Source organism: Myxocyprinus asiaticus, chromosome 2, assembly GCF_019703515.2.
Source record: "Myxocyprinus asiaticus isolate MX2 ecotype Aquarium Trade chromosome 2, UBuf_Myxa_2, whole genome shotgun sequence".
Taxonomy (NCBI): domain Eukaryota; kingdom Metazoa; phylum Chordata; class Actinopteri; order Cypriniformes; family Catostomidae; genus Myxocyprinus; species Myxocyprinus asiaticus.
In genome coordinates, this window is record NC_059345.1 from 40,512,694 (window position 1) to 40,539,025 (window position 26,332).

Sequence of the window (26,332 nt, forward strand, 5' to 3'; positions counted from 1 at the left end):
AAAAAAAAAAAAAAAACCCTGATGAATGCCTACTTGCCGAAACGCGTTGGTCTGTTTTATTAATTTTAAGTTCAATTAAAGTTTATTTTACCGTAAGTGTCGCTGGATTCCTCTATTCCATCAGGCATTAGATAGCCAGCTATGCTGTGTCTGGGATCCTATAGGTATGGAAACGCACGTATGTACTGTAGTTTGAAGCCTGTGGGGTAAATTATGAGCGACAGTCTGAGCGTTGTTTTGTATGTTAACAGATCGGATGGAATAAACATCAACCATTAAGTTATCTCCTCGTAAGCACCATTTTTTTTTTTTTTTTTTTAGAAATGTGCAACAATAGGTAGACATATGTCCAGCTGTAACGTAGCTAAAGTTTGAACATATTTAGATTAGCCTGGACTACTTCTAGCTTCTGGCGGTTCCCCCTTTTGAGGCCCCTTGTACAGATTATTTCAGGCAGACATGGGATCTAGCGTGCAGGATAAGGATGCATTCCGTCATGTCATCGAACTCAAACCTGAAGCACTTTTCTAATTGTCGCCGAATCACATTCTTGAAGGAGCGAACAGCAACCAGGATAGATGTCCAAACACACAAAGTTGTGCTGATCATGTTGAAAATCACCAACTGGCGCCAATGGGTGCCTTTTTAAATGATTATGCATAGCACTAGTATTTCTGTTATATTTAAAGGCCACTTTGTATATATTGGAGGTTACTGTAGCATCTGTGTCATCTTTATTAAAGCACATTTGAGCCACTTCGCTCTTTCAGTGCACAGCCATCAGCCTCCACACCCGCTGGCAAGTTTTTGAAACGTAGTATGGCAGGGGAAGAGTCATTTATATTCATGAGTATAGTGATAGCTGACTGGACAGTTCAGTAATATTCTTCAGGAAAGCGCTACCTGACTGATTACAGAACTATAACCCAACCTCTAAACCTAACCCTAACAAATCAGGTAGAACTCCTCATTATTATAAAGGAGTCTTCCCTTGCCATCCAACATTTCAGAAATCAGCCACCTGCTTTATTTCCTACACGTTTTGTAAATCACATGAAAAGCAACTAGTTGACTTCAGGCTGACAGTGTCGACTAGTTATAGTCGACTAGTCTATGCAACCCATATTCTCTAGATTTATTGTTTTTAAGTGACATGCTGCCATTGTTTTCATGCTGTATACAGTATGTACGCCAAGGGAAAATGACTTTTGAAAAAACAGATGTGCAGTTGAGCTTTTACTGTAAATATATAAATGAAATGGTAATGTTTCTGCTGGAGCTGTTTGTAATAAAAAGGTAGAGATGAACAAAGAAAAGTAACCTCTGTACTCACATGCCTTGCAGCATCCATCCATGTAGCTCACAACAGTGCCACCAATCTAAGACAAGATGAAGACTTTAAAACATGTAGTAGGGGTCAATAGAGGGGGCTGTTTATTTAAACGAGCAAGTTGAATGACTTGTTCCAAATCTAGGCAGCTATGTCACAGAAATTATACAGAAACACCTCGATCTGTGTATCAATTAAATCCTCAGCTGGACACTATATAACAGAGTTCATCCTTGCATCACCTCCATGTGTTTTTATGTGTTTGTTCTTACCTTTACCTTAAATTCTTAGGTTTATGCTTATTAAGAGAGAGAATTCACCTTCATACATTCTGTCTCATTGAAGGGGGGGCAGCTGTAGAGGTGGGAGACAAGCACAGGTCCTAACAGAGTGTCTGTGCAGTCGTAGCGCATACAGTCAGATATCCAGCTGCGCCCTGGCTGCAGGGAAGATCACATTCACAGCAGAACGGACAATAAATGCACAGTAACACACTCTAGACCATGTGCCAGACCATGAACTATCCTAGAGACAGACTCACAGACTTGACTGACAAGTTATTTCAACCATTCAGACAATGTGCCTCAGATTTTTTGAAAGCATGCACTTTCTAACCACAATACAATGAAACTGAGTGAGTATTTGATATAAAAAATAAATAGCAGTGACAAATAATTTTCTCGTAGAAGTACAATATATTTAACACAATGGCCTGCAGGGGTGTAAAAGATTTTGTTACACACTGAAACATTTTAACATTTAAAATATTCAGGTAACAGGTTTTTTTTTTTAGGGGTGGCAGGTTGGCTCAGTGGGTAGCACTGCCGCCTCAGCAAGAAGGTCACTGGTTCAAGTCCTGGCTCAACCTGGGCCTTTCTGTTTGGAGTTTGCTGTTCTCCCCGTGTTCATATGGGTTTTCTCCGTGTGCTCCGGCTTCCCCCACGGTCCAAAGACTTTCAGGTCAAGTGAACTGGAACTCTAAAATTGTCTGTAGTTGTGAGTGAGAGTGTAAATGTGTTTGTCTGTGTGTGTTAGCCCTGTGATGGACTAGCCCCAACTTTGGCACGAGACAGCTGGGATAGGCCCCAGCACTACTTGCGACCCTATATATTGGAAAAGTGGCTATAGAAAATGGATGGATGGAGGTAACAGTTTTCATAATATTGGTTTTAGCTAACATCTGCCATGTTCTATAGCCTTACTTACAATAGTCAAGACACTGATACTGTAAACAGGTTGCTTTTCAAAACTTACTTCAGAGAAAAGTTAATAAAAACCCAACCTCTCTGGAGGCTTGACTGCATTAAATTATTTGTGGCTTGGCATCAAACAATAGAAAGCAAAACAGACCCCAAGTGAGTGGAGATGAACATGATTTGCTGAATATCACCTTGTACATTGTTACAGATCCATTCTCACTCTGTTGCAGGCAGGAGATGTTCCTACACACCCCACAGCAGCTGCTGGGGTCTTTAGGCGGCATGTATATTTGGTTCTGTTAAACAGATAACACACATTTTGTAAGTGTGTTTGGCTTGTGTGTGTGTGTATGTGTGTCTTTGTGTATCTTAAATACTCACAGGCTGGCAGAGTGCAGTACAGTTAGTGCTGGTTGCTTTGAGGACATAGAAACCTGTGGCAGAGTCCAGAGTTTGTGTGCATTGTGTGGTGTAACACACACCCTGTTCGTGGTGCTCGACCAGAGTCTGCCCCGGCCGCATCACTCCCCTTTGCCCATCCACACACACCGCCTCTCTCACTACAAACACACAAATATTCACAATGAGATACAGACATGCATTAGATAAAAACACTCCAGGTATATTAAAATGAATATTCCTGGTTTAATACAAGTCAAGCTCTTTTGACAGCATTTGTGGCATAATGTTAAAGACCACAAAAATGTATTTTGGCTCGTCGGTTACAGCAAAAAGCGAGGTTAAAGTGAGACACTTACAATAGAAGTGAATGACGCCAATTTTTGGAGAGTTTAAAAGGCAGAAATAAAAACAATTACATTATAAATAGCAATCTGTTAAAACTTGTGGATTATTTGAGCAGTAAAGTTGTTTAAATCGTTGTTTATGCAGGGGTTTTAGGGTTTACAGCATTATCTTCATGGCAAAAAGTTGTAAAATTGGATATAACTTTACACAGAAAAGGTTAGTAAGGGATTTTATCACACTAAAATCATGTTAACACACATATTGTTTAAATCTTATGGTTATACCTTTGAAATGTGAGTATTTTAACGTGTACAGATTGGCATCCATTCACTTCCATTGTAAGTGTCTCACATTTTTTTAAAGAAAAGAAGGGGCAATTCAAAATGTATTTCTGTGGTAATCAACAAGCCACAAATGCTGTCGAATGAGTTTTACTTGCATTTAACCTGAAATATTCCTTTAAGAGAAATTCCAATTTGGGCAATTTCACTGAATGTGGAAGTCAATTATTTCATATGTGTAATGGGCTGATTACACAGAACGTGTTTTTGCATCTGTCTGCTCTGTTTTGATATTGGTTTTCTATGTAAAGATGTGCATGACGGACATATTTGACCATTGTGATGTATCTCGCTGCTTTTTCAGGGTCTCTGCATCATTCTGTTCCATTCGTTGCACTGCATCTAGCTTTTTTAACATAACCGAGCAATCAGTGTGAACGGCTCCTGAGTATTTAAGACAGAGGTGTGTACTTACCACACATGAAGCGTTTGCAACTACACTGGTTTTCTGGATCAGACAGAAATGCTCTGTCTAACTGCATACTCTCCCCCTACAATGCAATACACCTGATATTAGATATCACCCAACCAGTCTTCCAAGAGCCTGACACAAATAGACAACTGAACAACAAATGTATGTAAATAAATTATTATTTGGTTTTAAATTAATTTCTAAATGAAATTACAGACTTACCAGAGAACATTTAGGGTGAATTATTTTCTCACATGCACATTCTAAGACAGAGAAGAACTTTAGTCACACATACACACTCATTACAGATCTGCATTCTTTTTCTTTAGCACACATTCATAGACAAACTTCATACAAAACACAATACACATACAAATGAATAAAGTCAACTAAGACCACATTATATAGGGTAGAGCAGCTTACCACATGTCTGTGATGGACAACATTGTTCTGGAATCCTTGAGGAAACTAAAGCCATGCCAACTGGACATGTGACCTCTAAGCATCGTGAGGTCTCACACACTGCATGCATACACACACACAGTTACAATAAGACTTCACAATTTAGTTTAGTGTACAGTGTGTTGTTTTCAAGGCACCATTGAAGGTTGTCAATATTTATGGGATCACTCATTTTTAAAGCAGCATGTGGCTGTAGGCTACTTGTCCTTTGGATATACTGTACAGTACAGTTTCTACAGTAAATGTCTCATTGTAAGCTCCACAACTTTCTCAAATGCCTTAATTGGCTGCATTTACCACTGAAAATGAAAGTGATAACTGTTTGTGAATGTTTATTTGTGCGCTTGTGTGTACTTACAGCAGTGATAAACTGGACAGCAGCGCTCTGTGCTGTTTGTGTCCACGATCAGCAGTTCTCCATCTTGACACACTGGAGCAGCCTCAGAACATTTGTCACACACTAAAACACAATTGAACAATCAATTGAAAGTAAGGTTAAAATTTACATTATATGGATTAATACAGTAAATACAGGACAAAAGTGAGTAAAGTCTGAGATCAAATAATTAGTGTGTGAATTAGTTTTAAAATCAAAGTCACAATTGAAGATGTTTACAGCACTGGAGAATCTCTGCAGCTGTGTGCTGATTTAGTTATAGCTTACTCTAGGTGCCACAGTCTAAATCTATCGATGAAATATTTACAGTAATGACTCACTGCAGATGTGGGCCAAACAGCAGCTGCCTTCAGCACGAGTGGCGATCAATGTCTGATCCTCTCGACATACAGGAATGTCCAGGACACACTGATCAGGATCACACTCTACAGAGAACACAGTGTTGTTAAATGTACAAAATGTACAGGTATGCACAATACAAGTACACAACCCAAATACATAAACAAGTGTGCAAATATTCAAACTCACCACATATGTATTCTGGACAGCAGGAGTCCTGCCTATGATATGACACCAGCTTCTCCCCATATTTACAGTCTGCAGGAGCCATCTCACACATACTCTGATTACAAACTGTCAAAAAACAAACAAACAAGTGAGCAGAGATTAAACACCCTCACTGAAATTATTGTAATTAGAGCTGGGCAATACAACAAAAAAATATATGTATATCTTAATATTTTCCAGACTTGTAATGATATTCAAAACATATTTATGTACTGGCTTTAAAAGCTGATTTATCTCAATCTGAGAAACCATCATTTTAATCAAACAGCAATATTAGCCAAGCAAATTTAAAATGTTTAATGTAAGCATTAAAAATGTTTTCACTAAATGAAGAAAGAATGATATTTAATAGTTTTCATTTATATGCACAAATGTAACAATACATAGTGAATGTTTTTTTAATTAGGGCTGTGAATCAATATTTTTTTTAACTAATTAATCCCACAGTTTTCTGTGATTAAATGTGATTAATCATGGTACATTAAAACAATCATTAAAATATAAACAAATTTATTTACAGTACTTTATACTTTGTCTCAAAAACTTGGGTTAGTCATAATTTAATTAAATTATCTAAATATATACATTAAAATGTTTCTTTTTTTTTTTCTTTTTTAATTAGACAAATTTTTACAGGTTTTACAGGACTTTGATACAAGTATATGTATACATGCCATAAAATCAGTAATTAAAAGTTTGTCAAAACCTTCTGCCATTTTCCAGTGGACTTTAATAATAGGATCAAATGGCAGATTCAATTTATATCAAGCTTTTTTTAGCAAGAGTACATTGCCAATGCATTTTCGGACACTATATATCCAGATATAAAAGTTTATTTTGCTAAAGTTTAAAATCTCAAAACAATTATTTTTCTGGCTGTCATTCAGACTCCATCGCGCACACACTGTCTCTCTCACGCGGTTTCATGTTCAGATCGTTTTTGGGTGATGCGAAAAGATACAGTACGGCAGCTTGCCCGTACCTCTCCCACACCTGGCTCACCCCTTGCGGGTGAAGTCTCCATTCTCCGTACAGTAAATCCGCTTCCTTTTTTATCATGCCCGGAACATGCATCGTGCAATAAACAGTCAACTATTAATCAAAGAAATTAATGTGTTAAATTTCCCAGCCCTAATTTTAATATATTAAAAATACAAATCTCTGTCTTTAGGAAACGTAACGCCAAAATAAAAATGAACCCTTTAAGCTCTGAAGGTGTTTTTAAAGATTTCAGTTCCATTTACCCAAAATTAAAGGCTTATAAGTAAAAAAAAACAAAAAAAAACAAGGAGGGTCAAGTTTTTGGTATCATTGTAAATAAAACTTTTCCAATTTTGTTATGATATTGGTAATGAGAAATTTTGAGACTCTCAGCCTAAGAAACTGCTGAAAAATCACCAAAAAACTGAGCCAAAATCAACTTTTCTTTTTCTTATTTGTCTTATTTGACATGATATATCTCTGGATGTCAACAAGGTGGCTCCGAAAAACTGCTTTTGTTTTGTTTCCAATCATGTCAACTTTATCTGAGAAACATTTTGCATTGATACTACAAAGCAATCAAAAGGTATAGCATTACAAAAATAATTTATCATAGTGTCCGAAAACATTTCCATGTGTCCAAAAGCCTCTGCAAACAATTAAAATATAATAACTGTACATAAAAAACTAATTACACATGCAAACACAACAATGACTAAAGGTATGCATAGCATGGAGACATTATTTTAGTAATGAGATTTCACAGAATGAGTGCCTTTTGACTCCGACTCCTTTTGAGTCTGTTTCAGTGAGCTTGTATTATTTACATGGCGCCATCTCCTGGTGGCCATATGTAACATTGTGCTTCATGTGGATTATCTAATGATCTATGCATCTGATTACCTTGTTTGTGGGCTCGTTTGAAAGATAATCACCTCCTCTAAATAGTATGTGATATTTTATGTTCCGTTATTTTTCGTGAAGTTATAAGTGAAAACACAGCATACAAGCATCACACCAACATAATTGTCAAAGACACATACTTAGCTATTACTCGCAATATTTTTGTCTGTGAGTAAAACAAATAGGTCGGCCGGCCCATCTGAGCTTAAAGGGTTAAGCAACATTGTGAAAATACTGTCTATATATTCACAATGTTGCTTAATTTAATATCATCAGCAAAATCATCACAAATTCATCGTGAATATTCAATATATCATCTAGCCGTAATTCAATACACGACATAGAATTCATTGCGTGTAGCTGTACAGATTCTCGAATAATGTACTGTGCATTAGCATGTACTGTACACTGCAGATATGTGTGATTTGTGAAATGACAATGTAACAGACCACAGGCTTTGTGAGGACAGCAGCTGCTGTGATCTGTAAGGCTAACGCTGATCTCCCCTGCACGCGTGCAGACTGGCTGAGGGATGTCACTGCAGTTATACTCCACCGGCACAATGCTGTCATTCTCACACTTATACATGCAGCAGCCATCCAGAGAGGCTTTCCACACCTCACCCAGTGCCCGTGGAGTTCCAAAACTATCAGTGCAAGCTGCAAACACAGAGAATAATGCAAATTATTTAACAACTACATGTCCTAAAGTGAGATGTGAGAGTGAGATAAATTGGCAGAAAGAGGGAAGGAAGAAGAGGGTGGGCATACCACACTTGCTGGGTGGAATGCAGAGAGCAGAATAGGGCCGGTGTAGGAGAGTTCCCTCTGGACACACACAACCCTCTGAAAGGCCTATGCATTGCTCTGGGACAAACTCAAAATCTTGGTTTGGGCAGGAGGGGGCAGTGCAGGCTGGCAGACATGCCTGGTACCACAGATTTTCTGGGCATATAAATGCTTCAGAAACAGAGAGCACATATTAACATTAAAAGTGCACATTAAAGGTTTTTTGAATATGTCATCTTGGACTTACACTGACACCTAGGGGCTTGGATGCAGCATCATTCATATGCAATAGTTTATAGTTACAGATGCCATTGTAGAAATTCACTATTCACAGTCAGCCATGATTAATTTAATTAATGAGTGAAAGTGTCAAATAACAGGACGGTTACTGAGATTAAGCGAGTAGTATTCGGCTGGTCATGTGATCCTAACATGGCAGCCCCCATGTGCGGACCCTCTCCATGTAGAATAAAACAGCTTTTGTAAGGTTACTGATATGACTGCAGACTTCATCTCATGTGAGTGGTTATGATGTGTTTTAAAATTCCAATTAATTTCTTTAGGAGTACAATCTTTTTAAGATCTTTAAAATCTTTTTCTTTTGAATTACTGAGTGCACTTTTAATGTAGAATACACGTAACCCCACTCGAACTACAGTGACAACATACAGTAACAGAACTGCAAATCAAGTTATGGCATTTTAACTACACCATATTAAGCTGTGGAAACCAAAAAATTACATAACACTGAATTATAGGTATAGTTCATCCAAAATTTACATTTCATTTACTCACTTTCATGTCATTTCAAACCTGTATGACTTACTTTCTTCTGAGGAACCCAAAAGGAAAAGTTTTTTTTGAAGGATGCCCTGTTTACAGATTTCAATACAATGGCACTTGATAGTGACTAACTGTAAAGCTTAAAATGGGACATCCTCCAAAATTCCTCCTTTTGGGTTCCTCAGAAGAAAGAAAGTCAAACTGTTTGGAACATCTTGAGGCTGAGTAAATAATGACTGATAATGAATTAATTTCTGGTTGAACTATTCCTTTAAATCTGTATTAAATCCACAAACTGAATACAGCACTGTCTCAACCTTTGATTCTCTGAGAAAAGTGACTTTAAGTGTGTATGTCTGCCCTGGTAACTACATACGGCAGAAATCAGGGCTCCTCCATTCCATGCAGATGTTGAATTTGTGGCAGGATGCAGCATAAGCAGCCAGAGCAACGCAAGGATTATTCACATACTCCACATCTCTCACCCACATCTCGCAGAATGTCGCTGCAGGGACCTGAAACACACAGACTGGTCAGGAAATGTACAGTTGTGCTCAAAAGTTTGCATACCTTGGCAGAAATTGTGAAATTTTGGCATTGATTTTGAAAATATGACTGATCATGCAAAAAAAAACTTTTATTTTTTTTTTAAGGATAGTGATCATATGAAGCCATTTATTATCACATAGTTGTTTGGCTCCTTTTTAAATCATAATGATAACAGAAATCACCCAAATGGCCCTGATCAGAAGTTTACATTCCCTTGAATGTTTGGCCTTGTTACAGACACACAAGGTGACACACACAGGTTTAAATGGCAATTAAAGGTTAATTTCCCACACCTGTGGCTTTTTAAATTGCAATTAGTGTCTGTGTATTAATAGTCAATGAGTTTGTTAGCTCTCACGTGGATGCACTGAGCAGGCTAGATACTGAGCCATAGGGAGCAGAAAAGAACTGTCAAAAGACCTGCGTAACAAGGTAATGGAACTTTATAAAGATGGAAAAGGATATAAAAATATATCCAATGCCTTGAAAATGCCAGTCAGTACTGTTCAATCACTTATTAAGAAGTGGAAAATTCGGGGATCTCCTGATACCAAGCCACGGTCAGGTAGACCAAGAAAGATTTCAGCCACAACTGCCAGAAGAATTGTTCAGGATACAAAGAAAAACCCACAGGTAATTTCAGGAGAAATACAGGTTGCTCTGGAAAAAGACGGTGTGGTTGTTTCAAGGAGCACAATACGACGATACCTGAACAAAAATGAGCTGCATGGTCGAGTTGCCAAAAAGAAGCCAATGCCACAAAAAAGCCCAGTTACAATATGCCGGACAACACCTTGACACGCCTCACAGCTTCTGGCACACTGTAATTTGGAGTGACGAGACCAAAATAGAGCTTTATGGTCACAACCATAAGCGTTATGTTTGGAGAGGGGTCAGCAAGTATATTTTTTGCATGATCAGTCATATTTTCAAAATCAATGCCAAAATTTCACAATTTCTGCCAGGGTATGCAAACTTTTGAGCACAACTGTATATAATCAAGGGTGTGGTTGCAGGTATTGGTGGCAGAGGCTATGCATGTTGTGTGCCGTACATAAGGATGGCAGATGGTGAAGGTATGGTTGTTTAACATGCTCATGCACTGAGAGCAGTCACTTGTGGTGCAGTTGACCTCCCTCCTTCTGATGTTGCTGATGTAGCTGGTGGTGTTGGGAATCTGCCAGCTATCAATAAACACGGCTGGATCCTCTTGTTCAGTCACAACTGTACCGTTAGACAGAGTCAGATCATTCAGTGGGTTACCATCACAATTACCTGCACCAGGTGAGAGAGATAGATTGACAGAGTTTGAGAAAAATGAAAGATGATGACATTTAAAAACTGATGTTATATTTTAAGTATATATACTGTGTGGTTAATGGCTCCATACCACACAAGCCCATGGTGGGTAGTCTGTCGTTATAACTGTCCATCTCAATCACCATCATGCCTGTCGTGTGGAACCACTGGATCTTCAAACCAGCTGGACTTCGGATGAGATACATGTTTCCTGTGTCCAGAATCTCAAAACCAAACTTCTTAAACCTTGGCTTTGCATACCTGGAGTTCACATATAGCTGGACAAGAAGCACATCATACATATTAACTTCTCTCATCCATGTAAATGTGTCAGACTGGCATAATTATACTTTAGCAGCATTAAAGGTATAGTTCACCCATAAATTAAAATTCTATCATCATTCACTCACCCACATGTTGTTTCACAACCGTATGACTTTCTTTCATCCATGGAACAAAAAAGGAGATCTTAGGCAGAATTTAACCACTTAGTCACCATTCACGTTCATTGCATCTTTTTTCCACGCAATGTAGTGAATGGTGACCAAGGCAAACATACTGCCTTGCATCTCTTTTTGTTTTCTACAAAAGAAAGAAAGACATACTGTAGGGGTTTGGAACCATTGTTGGGTAAGTTACGTAAAAATAGTAATTCACTACAAATTACTAATTATTTCTCTAAAATTGTAATCAGATTACTTTTCCAATTATTTCATTTAACAAGTAATCACATTACTAATTACTTTACTTTTAAGTTACTAAAACACTTTTCTGCTGAACAAATTCAAAATAATGTCTATATTTCTTCCTTGTTCACTGTTACACACAAGTCATACACTCAGCACCCCACATTTCTGCTTCACAATGACCCGTTAAGTGGTCATAATTCATGCATTCTACATAAATATAAAAAAAAAAAGCATAATCCTTTAATGTGCTTAAAAGAAATTAATTGATAGTCAGAAACTGTAATTTGATTACAAGAATTTAAAATGTAATGCATTACACAACTTTTTTTAAAAAGGAATTAGATTACAGTAAATAATTACTTTGTAATTGGATTACACCCAACACTGTTTGGAACAACATGAGGGTAGAGCGTAAATAATGGCAGATTTTTCATTTTTGGGTGAACTATCCTGGCTACCTGTTACACCTGCAGCGCCTGCTATCTCTCCTGTAAGCCGCCAGAGGTTGCCATCTCCAGAGTACTAACATTTCACGAAATACATTTCCCATAATCCTCCGTTCAAACTGATTACTCTCCCACCTGTTCCATTTTAACTCTGTCTATTTAAGTTCCCTGTTTACACGCATTCATTGTGAAGTCTTGTTTGTCTGGTCTACATTTCTGAGCGTTATTTACCATTCCTGTTTTCCCTGTGTTTTGACTCCTGCCTGTTCTTCGTATTTCCCAGCCTGCTTGTGTGTTTTTTGGATTTATTGCCTGTTTACTGGATTACCCCTCTGCCTCTCAGTTTAACTTGGTTTGCCTTTCTGGACTGTCTGCCTGTGTACCGAACCCTTGCCTGCCTTTTGTTTTCCCTTTATTTTGCTACTTTGTTTTACTATTTATACTGTTATTAAACTGCACATGGATCTTAACACAACTGCCCTGGTGTCTTTGCTACACTACCATGTTATCCAAACAGTTTTTTTTTTCCAACTCTAATATAACATATAACTACAAACATAAATGCACTGTACATTGCAAGAATCATAGACAGACATATGGACACTCACACGTCTCTGCAAGCGGTTGATGAGAACTTCATTGGATTTGTAAGTGATGTTTAAAGCTGCCAGACACAAATTGGTAAAGTTCCACACAAGCTGAAAAATGAATCGGAATTCTATAATAAGTTATATAACAGTTTATACTGTGAAAAGCTATGCTTGAGATAAGAGAAGTGACAGAGTTGTGCATAGTTTTTTTTTTTTTTTTTTGTGCATATCTTACTCTGTCATCTGGTCCAGAACACTCTTGTATCATGATGCTGACAGTCTCATTGGGAAGTTGGGTCACCACATATAAAGCGGCTTTATATATTGCAACACTGTTCCCATCAAACGTGATCACATTGAGATCCGGAAAAACTGAACAACGACCTACATGCCAAAATAATAATTATAAAAAGGCATTAAAGACATATTTAACAGCTCAATTTAAGCAACAAATGCCAAAATGGAATCGGTATTGTCATGTGTCGAATGTGTGTGTTCCTTACATGGGCAGTCCCAACGTGGACAACACTTGTCACCATTGACCAGTACAGCAAAGCCAAGAAGACCACAGTTTGGGGGCGTGGGATCATAAGGGCAGCTTTGAGACTTATTGAAGAGCAGCAGCTGACCGCTCACACAAATTACCTTAGTGCATTCATCCACAACCTCTGAATACGGAGACTACAGACACAAAAATACAGACATGCACACACAAGTAATTTACTGTAAAGGGATAGTTCACCCAAAAATGAAAATTCTGTCATCATTTACTCACCCTCGTAAAAGTTGTTAGGCAGTATTTTAGTCTCAGTCACCATTTACTTTCATTGCATTTTTCCATACGATGAAAGTGAAATGGTGACTAAGGGTGTCATTCTGCCTAACATCTCCTTTTGTGTTCCATGAACAATGAAAGTCATAGGGGTATGGAAAAACATGAGGGTGAACTACCCTTCCATGACATATAATGCCACTGCAGGCTTTTGTTATCCATAATTTACAGAGTCATATGAAAATCAAATTACTTGAAAGAATTTCTTGATTGACTTACAGTGCACACTCTGCTGGGCTTGAGAGACACTGTTTTGGGAACTGCAGGTGTCATCATCCAGTGCTCTGTTTCTATAGTGTAGGGAAGGCTGGTCATCACAGAGGAACCAAGTGTTGTTAGGCCAATGTCTGGAACAGGTGACTTAGCTGTGACTGAGGTATGTTCCTCCACCAAAGGGTGTTCAGTAGAGGTGAAGGAAATACTCTCAGTGAGAGTAGGGGAAGCAGGCGGCTTTGTGGAAATAGTAGCGTGGGTAACAATTGATCCCAAACTAAACACTGGAGCTGAGATAGTTGTTCCAGATGATGAGAATATTGTGGTTGGTCCAGATTCTGTGGTGTGCTCTGTAGATCCTGTGGTGGTTTCGGGACTGTGTGTTGTCTGTGTGCTTGTAGTAGCAACAGGGATAATAGTGGTAGTTGTATCTGTGGAAATAGTGGTCGCTTTATCTGTGGAAATGGTGGTAAATTGTGTTGTCAATGTTGTTTCATTCCTGACCAGAGGTGAAATGCTGGTTGTGGCCAGAACTCTTGGAGTTTCTCGCCGTGTAGTATCCACAGGCGCCCGTGAAGTCAGGACTGGTGTGACACGAGTCGTAATTTTTGGAGTAATTCTGGAAGGCAGAGTGCTCAAGGTCTCATGCTGCTCTGTTGATGTCCATGTCATTGCAGCAGTTGAGGGCACCGTTTTATCCATGGTGGGAGAAACCCTTGTTATCTCTGTGACAGGATGTATAGTCAAGGGTGTGGGTGTGGATGTTCCAGTGGTGAAAACAAACTGCTTCTCAGTTGTGGTGGAAGTTAGCATAGATGTCTCAGAAGTGAGAGTTGTTTCTGTGGTTTTTGTTGAGGCTTGAGATATTGAGGTTGCAGTTGTCAGTGTGGATGGGGATGATGGTGAGATCTCAAGAAGTGTGGTTATTGTAGTTGTAGAATAAGGTGGATAAAGTGGGGAAGTGCTGACTTTGTCTGTGAGTCGAGCAGTGGTGGAAACAGAACCCCAGTAAGACTCTGTCGGGCCCAGTGTAGTAGACATGGACATAGCTCTAGATGTTGTCTTTTCAGTGAGTAACACATGGGATGTGAGCAGTGATGATGTTGCCTCTGCAGTCATTGAGGTGGATGGAATGGTGGTGTAGGTAGTAAGTGGGGTTTCTATTGTTCTTGCACTGGTTTGGGATGTTTCTGGTGGCACAGATTGAGTTGACGTGGTTTGGGTCACTTTTGAATCTGTCTGTAATGTCCTCTCAGTTGTTGGAGCAGCAGGATAAATATATATAGAAGATGTTGACTGATAGGTTGTTTTTGCCGTGGTTTCTGCTGGTACGACTATAGGGGCTTGAGAGGACACTGTGGTGATTCTGGTTGCTGGGGCAGTTTTGGAGACAGACAGTGTTGTTTTTAAAGTTTTAGGTTGCTCTGAGGTTAATGAAGTTGAGGTTGAAGGAGCAAATGGTGTAGTTTGAGTTGATGGTGGTGATGGAACAGCAGAGCTGGTGGATTCAAATGGGATGCGGGTGGACAATGATTCTGTAGGTGAAGTGGAAATAGTTTCCAACTCCAAATGCTTCTGGGTTTCAGAGGTGCTCTCATGGGTTGTCTTCAGTGTGTGTGGAGAAGTAGACAAGGTAAGATTAGCTGTGGTGACAAAGGTACTCGATTCTAATATGGATGTTATAGGTAATGGCTGAGTGAGCTTTGTTGTGCTGATGGTTTCAGCAGCAGTCTGTGTGCCACCAGTAGAAGTCACAGTGGGTGTTGTGCTCTTTTCAGTGTAAAGTGTGAAGGCCTCTGAGACCCTGGGAGTCTCTGTACTAGATGTGGGTGGAGATGACACTTTGACTGTTGGGGATGTGGCTTTTGTGGGGCTCATGCTGGTCGAAACTAGAAGCACAGGTAGAGTGCTTACTCTGGTTGGCTCCTTGCTTGAGGTAGACAGAACAGGGCTTGAAGTAGGCCACAAGGGTACAGTTGTGGTACTGGTGAGTAGTGTTGAAGGCTCTGATGGCCTGCTTGTTGTAGAGGTCAATGGTAGAGATGTTGAGACAGATACTGGGCTAGAGTGCAGAGTGGTGGGGGAAGTGGGACTGTGGGTACTGCTTGGCACTCTAGTGGTTCTCTGAGTGGAAGCCAGTGGGCTTGTGGAGGAAGAGGATGTTGTTAATGTGGTAATGGTATCAACAACCTCAGGTCTGACAGCGAAAGATGTTTGCTTTGCTGTGCTTGGTATAGGATGAGTAGGTGTAGATGCTGTGGTGCTAGCATTAGTAGTGGCTGATGTAGAAATTGTTGGACCGCTCAAGGTGGAAATTGCAGAAGTGGGTGTAGATGATATGGCAGGGCTGGGTGGTGTGAATGGAGGAACAACGGCAGGCTTAATGCCTACGTACAAATATAATACATATATTAGACTCTGCACAAAATAGCTCACTTAACATGTTATTTTAAGCTAAGTAGCTAAACTGGAGATGGAAAAAAAAGAAAAACTTAAGTAAAAGTAAAGTATATACATATTCAAATCTCCACTGATATGTGGTCACAATATTTTTTTAGTAAGAAATCATCAACAATATTACAGCAACTGATTGAGCTAGCATTCACATTCACTGTTTACATGCACTTTAAAAATTTGATTTTGGTCGGACTAAATAATTTGTCATTTTACAATGTCACGTAAATGTTTAGTCCAGCTGAAATCATACCAAGCGCAATGTATATTACGTAAGCCATTCATAGGTTAATTTTCTCGTAAATTGTAAACACCCACATGTACATGCACTTAAGAAAACAGTTTATTCCAGGGTTTTTGCAGAACGCGACAATCTAAAACGTCATGTAAATGAGAACGCTGATTTCCTTATGCCGTTTAAGGGATTAAGAGAAACTGGTTTAACACACCTGGGTTTCTCCCTGAGAACACGGCTTAATGTGACCATGTAAACATATAAACGCTGTTCTAACAGGTTTTTGAGGAGTGCGCATGTGTGTGAACAGACCGGAAAACAATTGTCATAGGATGGAGCCCAAACACAAGTCAACACAGCAGAAAGAATTTAACATTTCTGGGAGTACAGTGGGAGGGAAAAGCTTATGCACTATAAACTATACCCATTTATGCACACCAATGTAAAATATTCGACAGTCCTCACGTTCGAGAATACACACTTGTACATTGGGGAATCCCGGAGTTTTACGTAAGAGGGAAACTGCACTATTGCAGCACAATTCCGTTGCAGGTCACAATAGAAAGTTAAGGTTACGAACACAGCAATAACTCTGGAATATCTGGAAATAATATTCCAATAATATCTGGTTTGCGCCCCTGCATCCCCCCTTCTGTGCAATCCACTGATACCCTATGCCATGTTTTCATGGACAGACAGCTGTAGCTTGACTGCGAAAAAGCTGCTCTTGCTTGATTATAAATGTACATGTAATTGTACTGACTGAAAGGTAACAGGTTTTATTGGTCCAATCATATGATTAATTTTTTTAAGGTAAAATCCAACTAAAGGAACCAAAGACCAAGTATTAACTGTGACATTAACCTTAGAAAGGTAAAAATAGCATTAACAAATTAATTGTATTTTTCTCTAGCTTTAGCATCAGTAGTAGACAAATAGCAGTAGCTTACAGTCCTCCAGATAGACACATCTGTGAGTGACCTCATCTAAAACCATTTGACTCGGACACTGCGGCAGGCATCCTTCCACTCTACAGAAAAAGATATACAAGCCACACGTCACTTAGTCATACACCCAACTAAGCAGTTGGCATTCATGAATTTGTGTTTGTTCTTACTTTAGGATGCTGACACAACTCAGACCTGATGGGTCACTGCATGTCCTGAAACATGGACTCACACATGACTCATACCGCCACTGGCACCGAGGACCCATTGGATAGTCTGGTATAGCACCTGCAGTAAAAACAATAGTCCAAGAAAAAAATGGGAAGACGACAAGTCATGATGCTCAATGCATAATGTTTATTTGTATATATGAGCATTTATATTGTGACATACTGACCTGTAAGTCTGAACAGTGTAGCTCGGCGGTACCGGTCTGAGTGACTGTATTTCAGGAGCTGGAGTCTGGACTGCATGAAATGCATAAAGAATCCTGGCCGTGCCAGTGACTCCAGTGAATCAAAGCCTGAGATCCATGTGTCCCTGTGCAGCACAAATGTAGCTGCATCCCAGAATGCCTCCGTGTCTTCCCACTTCTGGAGTCTCAACTGGCCACTACGCTCTGCTGTTAAGAAGTAGTTGGGTCTGTCTGCTGCCTCAAATGATACCAGTGATGAATCTGCAGCATCAACAAGATTAAACCCATTGAGAAAATCCACATATAAGGAATACTGTACATCATTCAGAAAGTGTCATTCTTTTGTTCAGTCTTTAAACAATATGCTTTAGTTTTGTTGTTGAATGTTAAATGAATGAGTGTTTTACTCTACATTTTCACTGCAAAACATCATAAACCACACTACATTTTATTAGATTTATGCTGTTCAGCCATGACATCAATTTGTAAGCAAACCTGGAAGGCTAATTTGTACTTGGGTTCCCTCTGCAATTTCCTATGTGTTTTTAATAATTATGTTTTTCAATTTATGAGTAAAATAGAGTCTGTGGTAAACATTACTTCATACTTGAATGTTTTATTCTACAACAAAAAGTACACACAGTCATACCTCAAACGTGAATTTTGAAGCTGCCATGTTTTTTAAAAATGTATGTTGCTAACAAGTTGCCAAAACTACCACAAGCATGTGAGTGTACTTGGCTGATGAAATGGAAAACCATTGTAGTCCTTGTCTAGCAACTCCTTAGCAACATACTTTTTAAAAAGAATGGAGGATTTAAAGGAATATTCTGGGTTTAATACAAGTAAAGCTCAATCGACAGCATTTGTGGCATAACCATATGGCCAATCTGTAAACGTTAAAATATGCATTGTTTTAAAAGTATAGCCACTAAACATAAACAATATGCGTGTTAACATGATTTTAGTGTGACAAAATCGCTTACTAACCTTTTCTGTGTAAAGTTATAGCCAATTTTACAACTTCATTGCCATGACGATGCAAACCCTAAAACCTTGAAATGACCGTAAAAATTACAATTAAATCAAATTTACAGCTCAAATAGTACACAAGTTTTAACAGAAGAATTAATGTAAGTGCTTTTATAAATTTATAAGCTTCATATTTCTGCCTTTAAGCCCTCCAAAAACTGGCCCCATTCACTTCCATTGTTTCACTGTAACCTCGATTTTTGCTTATAATTATCGGGTATAAATAATTTTTTGTGGTAATCAACATTATGCCACAAATGTTGTCGATTGAGCTTAACTTGTAGTTAACCCGGCCCTCACAAAAAAATCTAAACTAGCCGCAAACTTATTCGCCGCTCGTTATTTTCACATGCAAATGAGCATTTGATTCGCCGCAAATTTGCCAGAAGATTGCAGCTCTTCGCAGGAAGTAGTGAACCTCTGGCAAACCTTTGGTAACAATGGACAGTTTGTTACAAGTTTGTCGCAAAGCTCATTTGCATGTGAAAATGATCAGTGTCGTATTTGTGGCAAGTTTGCGGCAAATTTGCCATGAACTCTTGATTTTTGTAAGGGCGGATATTTCTTTAAAATTCATGTTTTGGGGTATGACTGAGTGTAATTTATGTTGAAGAACACATCCAAGTATCTTTACGTAATGTTTACCACAGACCTTATTTTATTTATAAATCCAAAACTGCCATTATAAAAGCCCATAGGAAAATCCAGAGGGAACCCATGGCTCGAAAATGCTAATTCTCTTCTGGGTTTTTAGACTACAACCTGAACAGCTCTATTTGTCAGTGGGGTAAGAAAAATAAACTTAATTCAAGATATTTTCTCTGAAAACAAGTCTTAATATCTTACACAATTTTGGTTTTCAAGTAAATGTATCTTGTTTTAAAGATGTTTAGATATTTTTACTGAAAATATTGAATAAATAATATATTTTTGCAGTATATTCAGAACAGTCAGTGGAGTCTTTTTATATGTTGATTATGTGCTTTTGTCTGACTAACCATGTGGTCTGGCTTTGCTGAGGCCTGGTGTCATCATGAACAGCATCAAAACCTCATCAGAACTGAATATTTCCCTTTTTGGTAACACCAGTCCACTTGTCTTATTGGCTGCCAACAGTGTACCTCTCTCTCTGAAGGTTAACAGTTTGAGAGGACCCTTCCCTAAAGCTAGGTAGAAAATATTTGCAAGATATACACAAGTGTAAATGCATTCCCATACACACACTTAATATAAAATATGCAAAATGAATATGTTATTGATATTCTTTATGTCTGACATATACAGTATAAATGCCCATATGTCTGATATTTATAGATATTTGATCTTTAAATAAGGCAGATATGCAGATGTACCTTTGTTGTAGTATTCACAGTCATAAGCTGTAACGGGAGGAAAGCACAATTACTCATTACAGCAAAACAATCAACCATGTGAAAAACTTGCAAGAAAGATCCCACAGTTCTGTCTGACTATAGATAGCCTTTTAACATAATGTGTGTTTACTTTTGTTTGCTACAGTATGTCTGAGTATGTTTGCTGTATTCAGTTAGTCTGTTATCTCTCGGTAATCACTTAATTATAAATACTATGACTGATGTCATGTGACTTGGCAGAGAATCTGTCACTCACGGCAGATGGAAGGAGAGCGCCAATCAATGGTCACGCCCTTATGGCAGCAGCGGTGAGCATATGCTGAAACACTTGTGCAGAAACACTCACAGTCTCCTCCACGGTTGCAGCCACATGTGTCCACCAGGCAGTTCATATAGAACCATGTGACATCTACCTACAGAGCATCAAACACCTTTAAATAAAGAGACTCTCTCTCACTTCCATGTGTATGTGAGAATTAAAGGTGCACTTAGCTGTTTTTTTACATGGAGCTGGACTGCCTCATGGCATGTTGGCAGCCCATGAACAGCAAAATACTACTTGTTACAGTACATATACTCTACTACATTATATATTAATCATGGCTGTCAGAATAAGTCCAAGATAGCCAGTGCAACATAAACAAATCAATAGTTAGTGCACATTTTAAGTCTGCGGGTAACTGCACAGAGGTTATAATCTTACCACTGGGTGGCAGACCTGGAACACTTCACTGAGCAGAATCCCACACTGTCTTTTTGCAAAGGGCTCTCGAAGAGGATTCAAATTGCAGGGGTGCCTTATATCAGGACTGTTCACACACTGGAGAAGCATTCACACACAAACTGGTACTGTTATACTATTGTCATCTTCTAATAAAGTGGAAAGATAAAGTAAGTGTGTCTGTGTGAGATATATATGTGTGTTTATCTGCATGTCATGCCTCTGTTGCTGTCCAGCTGTTGCCAAACTCCTGCGGTGTTGATGAGTCAATGTTCTCTGGTGTTCTCATCTCATTTGCTGTTTTCTGATCAAAGTTCCCACAAAGACCAGAAAGCTTGCCCTGAAATAAAAAAATAATAAAAAATAACACATGCAAACTCAAACCTCAGAGGTAAATTGAGCGTGCCAAATATATAAATACTACATTAAATTATGCATTGCAAAATGTATGACTATTTCTTTAGAGTCAAGAATGAGTGGAACATGCATAGTGTCACAGTGTGTGTGTGTGTGTGAGTGTGGGCGGGTTTGGGTGGTTTATGAGGAATTTTTTTTAGGTTACAATCTGGCAGTTATAAGGATATTATGCTATAAATGTGGTTCATGAGGACATAATTCAATAATTGTCCCCATAATTAAAATCGCTTAAAAAACATACTAAACGATGTTTCTTTTTCAAATGTAAAAATGCAGAACATTTTTTGTGAGGGTTAGGTTTAGGGGTAGGGTTAGGGGATAGATTCTATAGTTCATACGGTATAAAAATCATTATGTCTATGGAGAGTCCTCATAATGATAGCCGCGCACGCGCGCGCGCGTGTGTGTGTGTGTGTGTGTGTGTGTGTGTGTGTGCGGGTTTGGGTGGTTTACAAGGACTATTTTTTTAGGTTAAAAACTGGTAATTACAAGGGTATTATGCTATAAATGTGGTTTATGAGGACATTTCTAGTGTCCCGATAATTCAAATAGCTTAAAAACATACTAAACTATGTTTTTTTGAAAATGTGAAAATGCAGAACTTTTTTGTGAGGGTTAGGTTTAGGGGATAGAATCTATAGTTTGTACGATATAAAAATCATTATGTCTATGGAGAGTCCTCATAAGGATAGCCGCACCAACATGTGTGTGTGCGTTTTACCTGCCAGCGAGGTCCAGCTTGTATATGGATGGTGGTTTTTCTGTCCCAAAGCACTGTAAGGTCTTCCCCAAGCAGATGTACGATGGTGTAGTATCCTGCTTGCCAAATATAGTCTCTATGCCTGTCAATCACACTGGATGGGTTCTGCACACAAAACTAGCAGATTAATCTCAACCGACTTTACCTTAACCATTTTAGATCAAATCAATCATTACACCCAGTCAATGTTTAATGAAACTTTAGACCACAAAACAATATAATATGATGACTACTCTTTATTTTATTCTTCTCATTTTTATCAGTTATGTCTGAAAAGTAAGTAGAATTAAAAGATGTTTATGGTGCAATTCTAGTAGTTTTATAAAAGTATTTTGGCAGAAGCAAAAATGTATGTTAAGTTATGGCAAGAGTGAATGAGACAGAGGAGCACACTTACAGGTTTGCCGGTGTCATCATCAAACACAATGAAGGAGCGGCCGATAGAGATGAGGAGAGACTTCCTACAGATCACGCCACTTTCAAAGCAGTCAACATTTTCTGCTGTGACTGTCAGCATTACATCTACCGAACTCTAGCACATACACATACATACACATAGGAGCACACATTTCAGTCAAACAACAATACATTTGCACACACATGGAAAAAGGGGTCAGTGCCTTTATAGGGCTATGAATGATGTGTATATTTCAGTCTGTTGCTAAAAGCTCACCTTTACCAAATACACCTTGCAGGCACCAATGTAATCAAACAGGAAACCGTCAAACGTTCGGTAGTGTCGATCTCCATAAGATGTGCACATCGATGGACATGGATGGAACTCACACTGGAACGTGCCATGCTGACACACACTGCAAAACACATTCTCATTCAGATACAGATAAAACTGCCCCATTGAGCAATGATTAATGTGCAATACACAGCTTAGTCTTTTTATATTATCCAACACATCCTACCTCTTCTGCCATTACATTCCCTTGCACTGTATATAACTGATTTGTATTTAGATTTGCACTACGTATGTGTATATGTATGTATATGTGTATGTATGTACATGCCTGGTAACAATATGCCCGATAACACTTTGACACGCCTCACAGCTTCTGGCACACTGTAATTTGGAGTGACGAGACCAAAATAGAGCTTTATGGTCACAACCATAAGTGCTATGTTTGGTAAGGGGTCAACAAGGCAACTTGACCATGCAGCTAATTTTTGTTCAAGTATCGTCATATTGTGCTCCTTGAAACAACCACACCGTCTTTTTCCAGAGCAGCCTGTATTTCTCCTGAGGTTACCTGTGGGTTTTTCTTTGTATCCCGAACAATTCTTCTGGCAGTTGTGGCTGAAATCTTTCTTGGTCTACCTGACCTTGGTTTGGTATCAAGAGATCCCCGAATTTTCCACTTCTTAATAAGTGATTGAACAGTACTGACTGGCATTTTCAAGGCTTTGGATATCTTTTTATATCCTTTTACATCTTTATAAAGTTCCATTACCTTGTTATGCAGGTCTTTTGACAGTTCTTTTCTGCTCCCCATGGCTCAGTATCTAGCCTGCTCAGTGCATCCACGTGAGAGCTAACAAACTCATTGACTATTTATACACAGACACTAATTGCAATTTAAAAAGCCACAGGTGTGGGAAATTAACCTTTAATTGCCATTTAAACCTGTGTGTGTCACCTTGTGTGTCTGTAACAAGGCCAAACATTCAAGGGTATGTAAACTTTTGATAAGGGCCATTTGGGTGATTTCTGTTATCATTATGATTTAAAAAGGAGCCAGACAACTATGTGATAAGTTGCTATATGTGGGTTTTTTGCATGATCAGTCATATTTTCAAAATCAATGCCAAAATTCCACAATTTCTGCCAGGGTATGAAAATTTTTGAGCACAACTTTATATGTATGTGTATGTATGTATGTATGTGTGTGTATATATATATATATATATACACTATATTGCCAAAAGTATTCGCTCACCCATCCAAATAATTGAATTCAGGTGTTCCAATCACTTCCATGGCCACAGGTGTATAAAATGAAGCACCTAGGCATGCAGACTGCTTCTACAAACATTTGTGAAAGAATGGGCCGCTCTCAGGAGCTCAGTGAATTCCAGCGTGGTACTGTGATAGGATGCCACCTGTGCAACAAGTCCAGTCGTGAAATTTCCTCGCTACTAAATATTCCACAGTCAACTGTCAGTGGTATTATAACAAAGTGGAAGCGATTGGGAATGACAGCAACTCAGCCACGAAGTGGTAGGCCACGTAAAATGACAGAGCGGGGTCAGCGGATGCTGAGGCGCATAGTGCGCAGAGGTCGCCAACTTTCTGCAGAGTCAATCGCTCCAGACCTCCAAAGTTCATGTGGCCTTCAGATTAGCTCAAGAACAGTGCGTAGAGAGCTTCATGGAATGGGTTTCCATGGCCGAGCAGCTGCATCCAAGCCATACATCACCAAGTGCAATGCAAAGCGTCGGATGCTGTGGTGTAAAGCACGCCGCCACTGGACTCTAGAGCAGTGGAGACGCGTTCTCTGGAGTGACGAATCACGCTTCTCCATCTGGCAATCTGATGGACGGTCTGGGTTTGGCGGTTGCCAGGAGAACGGTACTTGTCTGACTGCATTGTGCCAACTGTGAAGTTTGGTGGATGGTGGATTATGGTGTGGGGTTGTTTTTCAGGAGCTGGGCTTGGCCCCTTAGTTCCAGTGAAAGGATCTCTGAATGCTTCAGGATACCAAGAGATTTTGGACAATTCCATGCTCCCAACTTTGTGGGAACAGTTTGGGGATGGCCCCTTCCTGTTCCAACATGACTGCGCACCAGTGCACAAAGCAAGGTCCATAAAGACATGGATGAGCGAGTTTGGTGTGGAAGAACTTGACTGGCCTGCACAGAGTCCTGACCTCAACCCGATAGAGCACCTTTGGGATGAATTAGAGCGAAGACTGCGAGCCAGGCCTTCTCGTCCAACATCAGTGTCTGACCTCACAAATGCGCTTCTGGAAGAATGGTCAAAAATTCCCATAAACACACTCCTAAACCTTGTGGAAAGCCTTCCCAGAAGAGTTGAAGCTGTTATAGCTGCAAAGGGTGGGCCGACGTCATATTAAACACTATGGATTAAGAATGGGATGTCACTTAAGTTCATATGCGTCTAAAGGCAGATGAGCGAATACTTTTGGCAATATAGTGATATATATATATATATATATATATATATATATATATATATATATATATATATATATAGTCTTTTGTGTATTCTATATATACTTTATTTTCTTTTCAATATTTATTTATTTAATTAATTAATTTATTTTTAAATAATTTTTAATTATTTAAAAACAAGTCTTGTTGCTGTTTTGTATTGTTGTGTACTGGAAGCTCCTGTCACCAAGACAAATTCCTTGTATGTGTAAGCATACTTGGCAATAAAGCTTATTCTGATTCTGATTCTGATGCTAAAATAAAGTGACCAATCGTGAGTCGACACGTCACTAAAGACATTCCACAAGCATGGTTCTCTGCCCTGAGTAAAGTTAGCTAACTATACTGAGAATTTCAGGCTGGGAATGGCCCTTACGTAAGTCAAGAGTTCATAGAAAACTTGCGGCAAAATGTCCATTGTTGCCAAAGGGTTATCGGAGTTTAGATTTTTTGTAAGGGGGTTTGTATTCATACCAAACTGAACCGTGCTTGAGTAGAAATGCAACTGGTACCGTTAGCAGCCTACAGGCTGCTGAAAAACATATATAAGTGAGCGAAATGCAGAGAATGTGAATGGATATAAACTCACCACTGATGGCAGGGGGAGGACACTCTGTCTCCTGGGTAATATTCCTTCCCTTTCCACAAACATGGGCATGCACGTGGCTCGAAACACTCGTCACCATGCTTTAAAAGCCTGAAGAACACACACAGACAAACAGATACAACTGTGAACATACAGAAACAGCAAATAGGATGTGTGTGTGTATGTGTGTGTGTGTGTATAGGTTTGTGTATGAGAGAGTACACATGAGTCTAGAGCAGGGGCCTAATGATAAGTTGTTTTTTGAATGCAATTCCATTGGGTAGCACAGTCATCCAAAGCCCCAGCACCCTTACAGAGAAGTTCTTCTTCCTTCTTTGTTCAGGTGTAAAAAGAAGTTAGAAAAATCTGAACAACGACATACTGTTTGTGAACATTCAATGCTGGGGGAGGCGTTTAGTGGAATACTTAAATATAAGGACGCTCAAGACTACATGCAAAACATCAGCTAATGTGACACTGAAATGTGTTATCTATGACTTCATGCCTCATTCTATGAGTAGAATTCACATGAGGTCAGTAAAAGATGCTGTTTTAACCACTCGATGATGAGTTAAAGTAATATAAGCAGTAAAATGTGTGTAAATTGTCATTTACATTCTGAATTCATAACGCTAATGCGTTAATACGCTATACACAGGCATAACTATGCGTTTATTACACTCT

At 39.0% G+C, this 26,332-nt stretch overlaps 1 protein-coding gene across 1 annotated transcript in view; it reads right to left on the bottom strand.

Annotated features, from left to right (window-relative positions):
- The window catches only part of LOC127449786 (otogelin-like), a 72,237-nt gene that overhangs the window by 5,268 nt on the left and 40,637 nt on the right, over positions 1–26,332 (bottom strand). Inside the window, 31 exon segments of the mRNA XM_051713336.1 lie at positions 1,334–1,379; positions 1,651–1,770; positions 2,721–2,825; positions 2,911–3,089; positions 4,033–4,108; positions 4,252–4,292; positions 4,453–4,551; positions 4,850–4,951; positions 5,209–5,313; positions 5,417–5,521; positions 7,789–7,998; positions 8,110–8,298; positions 9,287–9,425; positions 10,514–10,734; positions 10,850–11,036; positions 12,502–12,591; positions 12,719–12,867; positions 12,987–13,164; positions 13,535–15,915; positions 17,168–17,247; positions 17,335–17,452; positions 17,562–17,840; positions 19,610–19,777; positions 19,964–19,990; positions 20,241–20,397; positions 20,688–20,804; positions 20,926–21,045; positions 21,844–21,987; positions 22,280–22,414; positions 22,556–22,694; positions 25,652–25,759. Of these exon segments, the coding sequence (XP_051569296.1) occupies positions 1,334–1,379; positions 1,651–1,770; positions 2,721–2,825; positions 2,911–3,089; positions 4,033–4,108; positions 4,252–4,292; positions 4,453–4,551; positions 4,850–4,951; positions 5,209–5,313; positions 5,417–5,521; positions 7,789–7,998; positions 8,110–8,298; positions 9,287–9,425; positions 10,514–10,734; positions 10,850–11,036; positions 12,502–12,591; positions 12,719–12,867; positions 12,987–13,164; positions 13,535–15,915; positions 17,168–17,247; positions 17,335–17,452; positions 17,562–17,840; positions 19,610–19,777; positions 19,964–19,990; positions 20,241–20,397; positions 20,688–20,804; positions 20,926–21,045; positions 21,844–21,987; positions 22,280–22,414; positions 22,556–22,694; positions 25,652–25,759 (6,314 nt within the window).